This window comes from Hyalella azteca, unplaced genomic scaffold, assembly GCF_000764305.2.
Source record: "Hyalella azteca isolate HAZT.00-mixed unplaced genomic scaffold, Hazt_2.0.2 contig14296, whole genome shotgun sequence".
NCBI classification, from domain to species: Eukaryota; Metazoa; Arthropoda; class Malacostraca; order Amphipoda; family Hyalellidae; genus Hyalella; species Hyalella azteca.
Window position 1 is genome coordinate 72070 of NW_025944187.1, and position 12859 is coordinate 84928.

General features: G+C 36.8%; 1 protein-coding gene across 1 annotated transcript; it reads right to left on the minus strand.

The window, feature by feature from the left end:
- Positions 1 to 2163: 2163 nt before the first annotated feature.
- LOC108664758 (probable glutamate receptor) lies at positions 2164 to 10288 on the minus strand. Its single transcript, XM_018151430.2, has 11 exons — positions 10153 to 10288; positions 8740 to 8815; positions 7959 to 8102; positions 7354 to 7450; positions 6747 to 6898; positions 6217 to 6386; positions 5689 to 5906; positions 5107 to 5281; positions 3982 to 4081; positions 3407 to 3536; positions 2164 to 2726 (listed from the first exon to the last, which is right to left on the minus strand). The coding sequence occupies exons 1-11, from the start codon at positions 10193 to 10195 to the stop codon at positions 2634 to 2636; spliced, it is 1398 nt and encodes a 465-aa protein (XP_018006919.1). The 5' UTR covers positions 10196 to 10288; the 3' UTR covers positions 2164 to 2633.
- Between the last annotated feature and the right edge of the window lie 2571 nt (positions 10289 to 12859).

The following is a 12859-nucleotide window of genomic DNA, read 5'->3' on the forward strand; positions in this document are numbered from 1 at the left end:
TTCGTTTTAATTTGTTAATTTCGAAGTGCTCATGTTCAGTACCAAGTTGCGAGTACATTTATTTTTTTCCAGATTTGGTCGAGAGCAACAAGTGAGTCAACATTTTAAATTAAGGTTTCTAGACGTAAATATTTTGCTTCAACATCGAAAGCATATATCCAGACCATCGACGAGCCTGACAGTTAATTTTTTATTTTGATCTTATTTTAATGTCAACATTCATATCCCATACAACTTCATGGATATCCTTTCTTGACATCATTTTTACAGCGATTGACTCGGTTATTGTAGCTCTGTTCCATGCTCGGTCAGCAACACATTTCTTGCCTGGTCCAATCTCTATGGTAGGAGTTTTCCTTTAAGTGATGTCTTTTGTACGGTTCATTATACCAAGATTTTCTATTCAGATTTGAATGGAATATGGAAAAGAATGTTAAGGTGATTTAGGATTACAATTAAGTCCACCAAAACTTGTGTGGACTTAAGCTTTGCAGCGATTCAATATGAGGGCTTTAACCCACAAATTGACCTATTATTTAGTGTAAATACGTTAGTAATGTACTCTATTGTACAATATACTGAGAACAAATAGCTATTTGATTATATTTATATCTGTATAACCGGAGGTATGATTTTCCTGCCAATTGAGGCAACGTTCCTGTATCTGCTCCTGTGTTTGTTTCATGATTTGCTGCTTCTATTAAGTGTGTTATTGATTATTGTGATGAAATGATTGCTAATAATTGGCTATAGACGCTTGCTTTTTTCGAAGTTCTAAATTTTGTTGGAATTTCTGTCAATGTGTGGATGTTTGAACCTGCTTTTGTTACGCCATTGCACGAAACTATTAAATCATTCAAAGGATTTTGCCCTAATTTTCTCACTCTATTATATTTTATTATTCAGACTCTTAAACTACTGGAAATTAATGGATGTCCATCCTTTCTTATGTTTGACGAATGTCACATTTTATTTTATTTACAGCGCATTATTAAGAGAAGCGGCTTGAGGCGATGAGCTAATAATTGTCTAGGTGCTGATGTGTCTGTGGGATTGTAGCACCGATGAGGTTCCTGTACAGAACTGATTTTATTTTGGCATTGGTTCCAGGTTTCGTTTATGCTAACGAAAACTGAGAACGATCATTTGTTCGTTCTCAGTTGCTAACATACTTATTTTTGTGTTCCCAGCCCTAGTAATTGATGGAATTAAGACTTGAAATGAAATGGGAGAACGATCATTTTTTCGTTCTCAGCCCAAGTAATCTATGGAATTGAGACTTAGAATGGAATTGATTCATTTAAATTAACCAAATTTTGATGTTGAAATTTTATGCGTTGTTCGTAGGACCTATATAACATAAGAGATGCAGGGGAAAGGACATTGTTTACTGTACGGTTTTTTTTGCAAATATTCTTATATATTTATGCGCGGCGAGAGTGCTTTTGGTTACTGGTGCTCGGTTTAAATAGGATTTATAGGGGTGCTTTTTTGAGTGCAAGTTTGCGTTCTTGATAATTTTGTCTCAAGTTTATGTGTCAATCGAGACTGCCTGAGGTTGAAAGATTTTACTTCACTTTGATTTTCCTTTTTAAATTCTTGATTTCGTTATACAAAAAATAACCTGCTACGATTAAGTATTATTTGCATAGCGTTTACTTTTTATTTCTGTAAATTGGGTTGAAGAATTTTGTTTATTTGTGGTGAAATTATCATTCGCTTGTTGACTTCACACTTAATTATTTAGATAATTAGCTATACATTTTCGTAGATAATTGGAAATTTTTGTGCGGTTGTTGATTATTATTGCTTGGTTTCCTGATTACACATTATTTGTGAAGCGTTCTGTGTGCTGACCGAAATATAAGAGAACTTGGCTTATGTTCAGAATTATTTCTTTTGAGTGGAATCTTCAATTGCTTTGCAGACAAAGATTAGTGGCATTGTTTTTTGCGCTATCAGTTTGTTTAATAAATAAATAGTTTATTATTTTACTTGCCTTTTTCATTCATCCTGCTTCTCTACGTTGTATGTACGCACGTTTACCTCTCATCAATTTTCGTAGTTCGACTCGCTTAGTCGTCCAGCAAGGCTAATGAGAGTCAATGAAACAAAGGTTCAATTGCAAATTGTTATTGGTAGCTCTAAATCCTTATTCTTCATGCGGGAGTTGATGAATTTAATAGTCAATTAGTTGTCGCAGTGCCAACCTCTTTTAAAATCTTTGCACAAATTTATTGGAATGCCGTATCATTCGACGTTGCTTGTCCTCATTGCCGACACTTTGTTACTTCAAGTACAATAATGGCTAGCAGATAAATTTTGCCTTTCCAATTCAATAACCTCGTACAACATTTTCTTGCTATATTTTTAACATTATACGTGTCATATCTGGTAGCATGTACGCTAACAGATTCGGAATGTTGTAACATGTTTAGTTTTTCACAGTTTTAAGCACGTCGTTTTCAATCCTTCCATGTGAATTTGAATTTCGTACATGCGCAAGAAAATTTAGAGTACATAACCTATCGGGGTAGTCACAAAAGAGCTGTAATTAAGAACATGGTAATAATTGTGATAAGGTATTAAGGGAGATAAGGTATTGATTGTTATAAGGTATTACTTGATACGTGCTAGACTGGAGGCCAGCGTTTCGCGATGATCACTTCAAGTGCGAGACACGTCGATGACAGGGCGAGACCGACCGTCAGTAGCACGAACACTCCCTGCACACACCATCAATATAATAACCCTAGTAAAAAAATTTTCTTAAAGGCGATTTTTCGTGTTTTTGGGAGTTTTTGCGCAGATTAAGACTTCTGAAGTATCTTAAATTTTCTCTCCGAAAGATGTTACTCCGAGTAATCGATAACATAACATAACATAACATAGTGATGTCGGCTCTGAAGTGTAGGCCTGATGTGGCCTGTCGCCGATTCTTTTCCATTTCGTGCCTTGTTCATAGAATCTAAACTCGTGTCATTTGACCGGATCTTTTCATGACTGGCGATAGTTTGAAGAAGCTACTAGACTTCCACCGGGTTCGATAAGAATTTGTCGGGAATAAAACACTTGTACTAGCCGTTTTTCTCACTATTCGCACAATTTTGATTGAACTACACTAACATTGAACCTTTCACTGAAATCGTTTCGGTACAAAATTCGCGAGATAAGTCAAACCGGCATAGTAAAAAGTGAGAAAGTTGGGACCCGCAAACACTACGTGCGTCCTCGACCACTGCCAGATGCAAACAAACTCAAGGACAAAAAAAAAAGATAAGGACAAAACAAACAAACAAAACAAAACCATAAGACCCACAGTACTATTTATACTTAAAACAAAACCATACGATCCATAATACTACTTCATCTACTTGTACTTGACAAAACCACGTGAAACACAAACCCAAAGTCCCCGTAGACTGTATGGCTCCTGGACAGTAACTTTGCTGGCAGCAGCACTACAGGCCGTGACGTTGGGAAGCTGTTCGCCCAGCCACCTCATGTACAGGTCCTGGCTGGTGAAGCGTTCCAGTCTGTACCGTGAGAATAGCACACGTTGCTATCTTGCAGTCAATATGAAGCTTCTCATAGATATTAATATTTGTAAAATATTAATTGAGTTAGCAGTTACACCTGCACAAGTGATGGACAATTTTGTGGATGAATATCTTTACGACTAAAATCACTAAATGATCGAAATTATTATTTCTGGATTGAAATATATTCAGCAAAAAGATATCCTACAGTTAATTGCTTAGCAAAGCTTCTGTGACCTGGTATTTCACTTTTTATTGAGTTCATTCACGAATAAGTAATAAAAAACATAACTCAGTACTCACTGCAGTGAGTGACAGAGAGCGTATTTTCTCGTCGACAAAAACGCGAAGTCACGGACAGACAGACAGACGGACGGACATGGTGAGCACAATAGTGCATTTTTTCCATAAATGAGAAAATGCGCTAAAAATAAATTTTCACCGTGCATTGATGGCGCCGATGATTGGATGATCTTTGCGGACAATCATGCAGAAAATTAGAGGCCAGTACCGCTCCTTTCCGATGTAAAAATCACAACGACCTGACCAGAAGGAAGGGCGAGTGAGTAAAAGCATTCGTATGCAGCCTATTATATTATTATTCAGCCTATAATGTAACATTCCTTGCTGTCACTTTGCAATTAAAGGGACGAGCAGGTGGTGCGACTTGGCGCAATCCTGAGAATTCGATGCCAACGTAAAGCGCCACACCCGATAACCGAGTTATGTTTGATGGCTGTCATGGCAAAATAAAAAATAAAATGTACAGCATTGGTTTACGCAGGTTAGATACATTTTAGAGAAAATTTTTAGTACTACCAGCATGTTAACCCGGCGTTAATGGAGTGGTACATTGTGCTTAATGGCATGTTAAACCTTGAGTATCAACTCGGCCCTGCCAGAGATCATGCTATATAGAATAGAATAGAATAGAAGTGTCGGCGTTGAAGACATAGGCCCATGGCCTGTTGCCGATTCTTGAACTTTTCGTGACTTGATTCACAAGGGATTTGGCCTTTGGAACCCGATCTTTCCATAACTGACGATTGATTGAGATAGCTGCTGGACTTATTGCCTGCTCCGTAATTTGCTAGGCATTTTAAGACTGAACATATGCTCCTGCATAGCTTCGTCTAGTCTGTTTTTGAAGATGTTCATACTCGGAGCTTCAACGATGCTTTCAGGGAGGCTGTTCCACATGTCGGTGACTCGAAGCGAGAAGAAATGTTGTCGCATGGATGTGTTCCAACGCTGTTTTTTTAGTTTATAGCCGTGGCCCCTGGTGTTGGTTCTTGTTTCAAATTATATATATGTACTATTCTATGTTATATCTAGGTTATATATCAAAATTATGTGCATCGGTAGTAAATCAGTCAAAAATATGATATTAACAGTTATATCGATTATGTGGAATTTACAAAGGAGGTTTCAAAGCCTACAAAACAAAGAAAGCTGTAAAATAATGACCTAAATTTCAATTCTAATTCGGGCATCACACAATTAAGACTGTTTGACTAGTGCGCTATCTATCACTAATAGTTAGTGATTTTCCCGAAAGTTTTCATACCAGTCTTAGTGAAATCGTCTGAGAGGACCTTCCTGCAGGTTGTGTCCTCCACCAGGAGGGCGGTGTCTGAGGTCCTCACGTCTGAGTACGCTGCTTCGTAAAGCTGCGGCGGCGTCACGAAGCGAGATCGGTCCGACTGCTTGGCAAGATCAGCGTAGATTCCAGTCTTGACCGTCTGGAATTAATAGCTTGATATATTGATAGTAATAGAATAGAATAGAAGTGTCAGCACTGAAGAAATAGGCCCATGGCCTGTTGCCGATTCTTGAATTTTTCGTGGAGGAAGGATCCCGATCTTTCCATAACTGACGATTGATTGAGATAGCTGCTGGACTTATTGCCTGTTCCGTAATTTGCTAGGCATTTTAAGACTGAACATATGTTCCTGCATAGCTTCGTCTAGTCTGTTCTTGAAGGCGTTCATACTCGGAGCGTTCATACATACTTGAATGCCTTCATACATATTATGTTTATTCTTAATGCTTTAGGACGACCAGCAAAAATATAGAATCGGATCAAATAAATACATTGAAAGAATTCGGGCTATAAAATAAATTGTTTCAATAGTTATGTTAGTCTTACCGACATATGCTCGACAAGTGCCGTCGCGGCCTCGAACACCAGTTTGACATGGTGGTCGTTGACCAGGTCCTTGAGGTAGTTGTATGGTGTAGCTATGGTACGAACCGCCAGTAGAGACGTCAGTGACGAACTGTACGAACGGGTGGCTATCAAAGCGATGAGTAACCAAATGGCCAGTACAAATCGGCCTCCCAAACTGAAGGGCATCCAATTCGTGCCTGAATAAAGATGAAGGGTAATAGACACAAGAAATGCATGGAATTGGATTTAAATACGATAATTTATCATTATTTCATACATGAGAATTTATTTAAGCAAGAATCGGGTATGAGACAATACCGACTTGAACTCATTGAACAATAAATTAAACACTGAGGCTAAAATCGTTATATTTTCCTAACAAGAGTCAGTTACTATTCAAAATTTAAGCGAATTTCACGATGGAAATCGTTATTCCATTAACATTTCTCTAAAATCCCATTAGTAGAAAATTAGCATGGTTCATATTAGATTGTTCTGAGTACTCACGCTGGGAAAGAGAAGTTCCGAACAAGAGCCAGCAATGCTCTGAGAAGCTTAAACTTTTACAAGGCGTTTCGTTGTGGTTGACGTGACTGATGCCGAAAAGACGCGTGTTGCCGCACAGTGCGAGAGCCAACGCCAGCATACTCACGACGAAGCTGATCCACACTCCCAAGCTGAAATGAATTATATTTCCAAGCAAAGTAATAAACAATTCAGATCTAATTAAATGAACAATGCGACAGAAGCATTAATTAATCTGCTTATATACTACCGATGGATAGAGAATAGAATTTTTTTGTATTCCTTGGCTTAACTAAAAAATTAATCATGTTGCATCACCTATTAAAAATGTTCCTGTCCTCTTCAATGTAAACTAGTAAAATACAGCATATGCATAAATAGCAAATAGAAAATTTTTGCGCGGTTCTAATAGAAACGTTCTATAGACATTTTAAAACGCTAGTTTTTAAACCAGATTGACAGACTTTTCGACATTGCCCTGACGTCGAATCGGAATTATTTTCAGAACGTACGTAAACGGGTTGCGCCAGCCCCAAGGGTCAGGTTGGGGTTTGAGTCTCCGGACGAGGATCCTGTAGTAGTCGATGAGGATGGGGGATGTGAAGGATACCACCCTGCTGCGTGAGAACGTCAACCCGAAGGGACCCAATGCCAAGTCTGCTTCCTGAACACACGTGAACATAACGCGTGTATCTAGAACACACGTGAACATAACGCGTGTCTCTAGAACACACGTGAACATAACGCGTGTCTCTAGAACACACGTGAACATAACGCGTGTCTCTAGAACACACGTGAACATAACGCGTGTTTCTAGAAACGCGTTCATGTCATTCATAACGCGTTCATGCGCATTTGATCATGAACGACATATTTTCAATAGGTCTCTTTTATAAGAAATAGTTTCTGTTCCAGCATTGTAGCTTAAATAAAAATATTTGATAGTTTTTGACTGTATTTGTGGGTAACAGTATCGCAAGGGTTTTATGTTCGTTAAATCACAATTATCTCGGGAGGTATCAGCTTCTATAAACTGATGGTTTTATTTATCTAATATTGACTTATAGTTTGGATACCAAAAATTACCACGTTTTAGCAAAACACATAGAAATGATTTACCTTCCTCTTCACCATCCCTATCATGCCATTCCAGTCGCCGCTGCCGTCCGGGCGAGGGATGCCCCAAGCGCCGTCCGCTGGCCTTACGATTTTATACCTGATTGATTAGGGTGCTTTTTCATAAATAATAATGAATAAATCAATTGATTTTAAACTCAAAATTGTTATTAAACGCTGTCAGCGCTCGTTCTCCTAATTTTTAAACTAAATTTGATAAAAGAATTAAATTCCGTGTTTTTAATTCCGTAACTCAGAAATTTTCCGAATTTAACTCTATTATATATAACCTTTACTATCAAGTTGTTTGAATAAATACAACTTGCAATGAGTATTTTAGTATTTATTGTATTTTACTATTTCATGCAATTAATATTTTAGTGTACTTCTGTGCCAACGTCAGCATAACACAAGTAAATTTCCTTATCGAACCCGGTGGAAGTCTAGTAGCTACTTCAAACTATCGTCAGTCATGAAAAGATACGGTCAAATGACACGAGTTTAGATCTTCTGTGAACAAGGCACGAAAATGAAAAGAATCTGCGACAGGCCACATCAGGCTTATACTTCAGCGCCGTGATCACTATGTTATGTTATGTTAAATTCACTTGAAGTTCATAGCTCTGGCCAAAGCATCGAGGAGGTTGGCCATGGGTCCCGAGATGACGATACCGTTGACCGGGTCCTCCCGCACCGCGATGTGTGGCACCCACTCCTCCGCTGCCACCGTCAGCTCCACCGCCTCCGGGAAACTGGATATTTTAAATTAAAGGAACAAGGAAAATGTTGGTTAGGATGTGAGATTTTTTAAGCAATTAGTAAGTTAGTAGTAACAATACTAAAGTAATTAGTAGTAATTAGTAATAACGATTAGTAAATGAGTAAATACTGGAATTATCACAAATTCATTGACTGAATCCGCATTATTTTATGCAGAAAAATTTTCAGAAAAAGAGAACGAAAAAATTGATGAAATTGCAAGTGAAGAATATATCAATAAAATAATACGTAAACGAATTATTGGCCTTCACGGTATGAAAGTAAAGTCGCTTGATCAAGCGGTTTTTATTATACATGCACATTCTATGTACTCCTACAGCGAATTGTGGTAGAATCTTGAAGAATTAAACATTTTATATGAAACTACTGCTTGCAATTTTTTAATTGTGAGTTAATTATTAACTACAGCAAATCTGATTGAATATTAACACAAAAACAGTAGCTCTCACAGTTCGACAGTCTTAAAATATGAGGAATTTTTCTATATTATTATATAATATAACTGGGTCTCGTGAAGCGTCATAATTGAACTTGTATAATAATTTAGAACATTTTGAAAGTGCAAATTATGAACAATGTAAGATATCTGCACAATATATTTATTCTCACCGGAATGTGTGAGGACTCTTGAGCAGCAGGTCCCAGTATGGCGGAACACTGGGGTCTGTGCCATTGCCGAACGCTCCTGAACGTCGAAATAATTTTTCTTCTATTAGATTTTATTAGCTTTCGTCGTGTATTTCTGTGATAAAGTTGTAGTGGAAGGACAAAGTGAAATGGAAATTCTGCTTTGGAAGTGGAAGTTGGTACTTTCCAAAGTTGTGAGTGGAATGACAATATCCATTGAAGTGGAAGTTGCCCTTCCACTTTAAATGAAACAATAACCAATATATAAATTTAGATCGTTTGCCGGAAGTCAAAACTCGAAAATTAAATCAGTGAGTTTCGTATGCATCAAAGATTCTAAAAAGTTTCCATTTGTGAATGGAATTATTTGAAATTTTAAGCTAAATAATTTAAATTCAAACAGAATATTTCAGCACCGGAGGCAAAGGATAAAAAAAGATATATTTTATATTTATATATGAATCACGATGATTTGCAATCGTCAGCACAAACAATTTTGTCTTAACTTGCAAAAAATTATACAAACATTTTAGTTGTTCATTTTCATTCGGATGAAAATAATATTTTCAAAAATATTTCCGCTCCGAGTTTTATCGAGTTTTTACAATCCGAGTTTTTGATATAATGGTAAGTACCTACATAAGATTCAGGCTGAACTCCTCTAGAAGTAATATCAAGTCTAAATCTCCAATAATCGAAAAGAGGTAGAAAGTCAACTGAGTGAGCATATTTTCGATCAAATTCTGAGCAAAATGGTAAGAAGAATCTGTTAATGTAACTCTAGCGTAAATTTGCTACGGACCAACAAAAAAGGAATTACTACGGAATTAGTCAGAAAATTTTTTGATTTCAAGCAGCAACTATCAACAATTCTCCCGTAGTTGCCGTCGTTTGTTTATGACAGCGACGCTGCAACAGAATAGGGGGAGTTCCGAGATATCTAAACCGATAATGAACAGCGAATGTTGAGCCGAGTCTCTTATTACGTGTTGTTGCTGAATACGCATTGCAGTGCGGATCGTACGGTCGAACCTCAGCCTTTAAAAAAGTTAACTTGTGAACATCCTTCTTAAAAACCTATTATTTCCATACTAAAGTAATACTGCTAATTAATCAGCTACATAACTACTTCTGCATGATATATTGAATTGATTACTAAGTTCGTAACTGAATTATAGTAGAACTTTACGTTGCGTTGTTAGGGAGTTATGTAAATATTAAGTGTTAATACGTATATATACGCGAATTTTGTACAACAAATCTGCCGAATATTTTAGCAATTTCTCAAGTTATATGATAACATTATTCATCAATTCGTTTCGAGCAAAGTAACTATTATTGTATTTAATAAATATTAGTGTACATTGCACAAATATCTTAACTTGTTAGCTTTACCGGCAAGCAGCGAGAAGACGAACAGCAGACCAGCCACGTTCATTGCTCCAGAGAGTGCGATAGGTTCTACGAATAAAACCTATGCTTCGATCTTACGGAAAGACGATCATAATAACTATCTCTCAAGTTAACGCATACCTCAAAACCATCCTTTCCTGATAACATTTGACGTGCTCTCTCCTTTATATAAGGGAAGGCAGTTTACTGACCTTTCAATGAGCGGGAAAACAAAGCTCTGCTTTAGGCAGTGAGACTTAAATTTTTCTCTGATTGACTTCGCCGCACCTGATGGCTTCACATGCTATGTGGAGCAAAATATTTTGTGGTCTGGATTCGGGAGAGTCTGAATGATCTGGCTTCTACCGAGTTTTCAATGTATTTTTGCAAGATAAAATTTTTCTTTATTCTCAAATGATGAAAAATAATCTTAAGATACATTATCTAACTTTTCTACATTAGAATGCTGTGCATATTTCGGAAAATAAAAAATTCTCATAATGTTGTTTAACAAACTTTCTCAGGTGTGAGACGATTGTTAGCTATACACAGTCAACTATCATTTGCACATGAATGAACATACGTTCTCTAATCAAATGTTTTCGTTGGTATATAATCGCTATTCAGTAATCATAAACTGAAGTATTGCTTAAGTAAATGTCACTTCTCATTTACGACAGGGATCCACCCTTATTAAATTTGCGTGCCTGTCAAATTATTCCATCCTGTATGCCTATATGCCAGCTCCACCGCCTGCAGTCTTCTCACGCTCGTGCCTTAGTGACGTGTGACCAGACGTTGAACAAAACAAGTAGCGTTCAATCTTTGCTAATCGGTCACGTTCTCCGACTTACTTTGAAGATATTCATAAATATCAACATAAATCTGGCTGAATGCCTAAACATATGTTTAAAATTCGCTAATCCGGCACGTTCAAGGATAAAATTTGTCGTCAACAGTGGGAAATAACTTGAATAACTCACTCATGCACAACGAACCGTTAGAAAGACATTGTAATAGCTTCCAATGTTTTTCCTATGCTCATGAAGATTTTTAATTCATACTTATGTAGTGATAACGACCTCAAAAAGGTGGACAATAGGAGTAAAATTTTTTAAGAAATCTTTGATTCTACTATAAGGGTAAGAAAAGTGTCTGTCTTAAATGCATGACTGAGCGCCGCGCATTACGTAGGCCGATAAACAGGCGGTTCACTTCTCATTAATAAGATGATCACCAATTTTAACAAAATATTGATATTATTTTATTGCTGGATAAGAGTCTTCGGACAAATAAATTTATTCATCATAAGCTCCAAAGAGCAATTAAAGGTCGAATTTTTACATGCGACCCGTGAAACGTAACGTACAGGGTAAAAAAAAGTTTTCGGTGCTCTATCCACGAGGCAATCTATTTAGTGACATTTCTTCACATTTTTCCTTTAAATAGCTATGCTTCACTTACATTTGCATAATTCTACAATTAACGCCAAACACTATTATCTTGTATTGTATATCACTTTACACGTTTCTAATCAGTCATTCATATCACAATATTTTGATATATTCTCAAATATTATGTTTATATGCACGATAATAAATAGAAAATAAATCTTATATCGTATAAAAAGTGTTTGAACAATCTGATGTGTTTCAATTGCTATTACAAAATTACCAAATTACAAAGAGTTAATTAAACTTCTTGAAAATTCCGTCATACACTTACTGTATTAAAATCTTTTTCATCTTGACGCTTTTACTTGCATTCGTCATAGTATGTGCGTTTGTACGCACATCAGTCACACGCATGCACACAGATACACCGAGGGGGCGTATCATGATAGGCAGTCACAGCGTGAACTTGCGCAAGGCGAATGCGTCTACGCTGCCTTACATTCATCAATACCGCAACTTGCATTAGTAATATCAGCTATTGAAAATAAACACGGCTTACGGTGTTTAATTGCACACGATTAGTGAGAATGTTCCTCTTTCTCCAGCATATATGATGCCGAATATTATCACAAATAATATCATATCATATATACACGGCGCAAGCCGTCAATTAATGAATCTTGGACACCAGCCGAATTAAAATACCATCAATACGCCGTTTATTTAATATTGAAATAGAGAGTTGAGTAACATTACCGTGGGTAAAGGGTGCATTAATTTGTTGATCGTTACAACAATTTTTATCTGAACTTCTTCGCTTATTTCTTCCAAATCCAGCTGAGCGCAAATGTCTTGTGTTCAACACGTGCAAAAACGGACGTTACTGCCCGTGATAAGCGTCGACAGTGCTATTTTCGTTAACCGGTATCTTAATTTTTTTCGAGATTTTAAGATTGGTATAGAGTTGAATTAATCAATGGTTGACGCCGTCTTCCGAGTATTTCTCAGTTGCGACTAATCACTTATGGGCGAACCTTTGTTTGCATCCGGGAAATTTTCTCTACTTTGACTTAATTACGATTTTCTTGTATTTGTATGCAATGAAGATCTACCCTTGTCATTCTACAAGAAACATTACAAAATGTAACATTAGTTTAACTAATCATTGAGCTACGAGTTTTGTGTCTCTTTCGTTCAATGTGTCTCTTCACTTTTCTTCAATAAATTATGCATGCATGATCGTATATATAACTTTTTTTTAATTCAGGGAGGAGCTTTTCCTCGAGCCATCGGAGTAACCACTTTTCTTCAATAAA

Excerpts from the sequence above, each read along its gene's own strand:
- LOC108664758 (XM_018151430.2), bottom strand. The coding sequence starts at position 10,195 with ATGAACGTGGCTGGTCTGCTGTTCGTCTTCTCGCTGCTTGCCG. Across the intron at positions 8,103-8,739 it reads AAGAGTCCTCACACATTCCG|TTTCCCGGAGGCGGTGGAGC; the intron begins GTGAGAATAAAT and ends TAAAATATCCAG. Across the intron at positions 5,282-5,688 it reads CACTTGTCGAGCATATGTCG|ACGGTCAAGACTGGAATCTA; the intron begins GTAAGACTAACA and ends TATTAATTCCAG.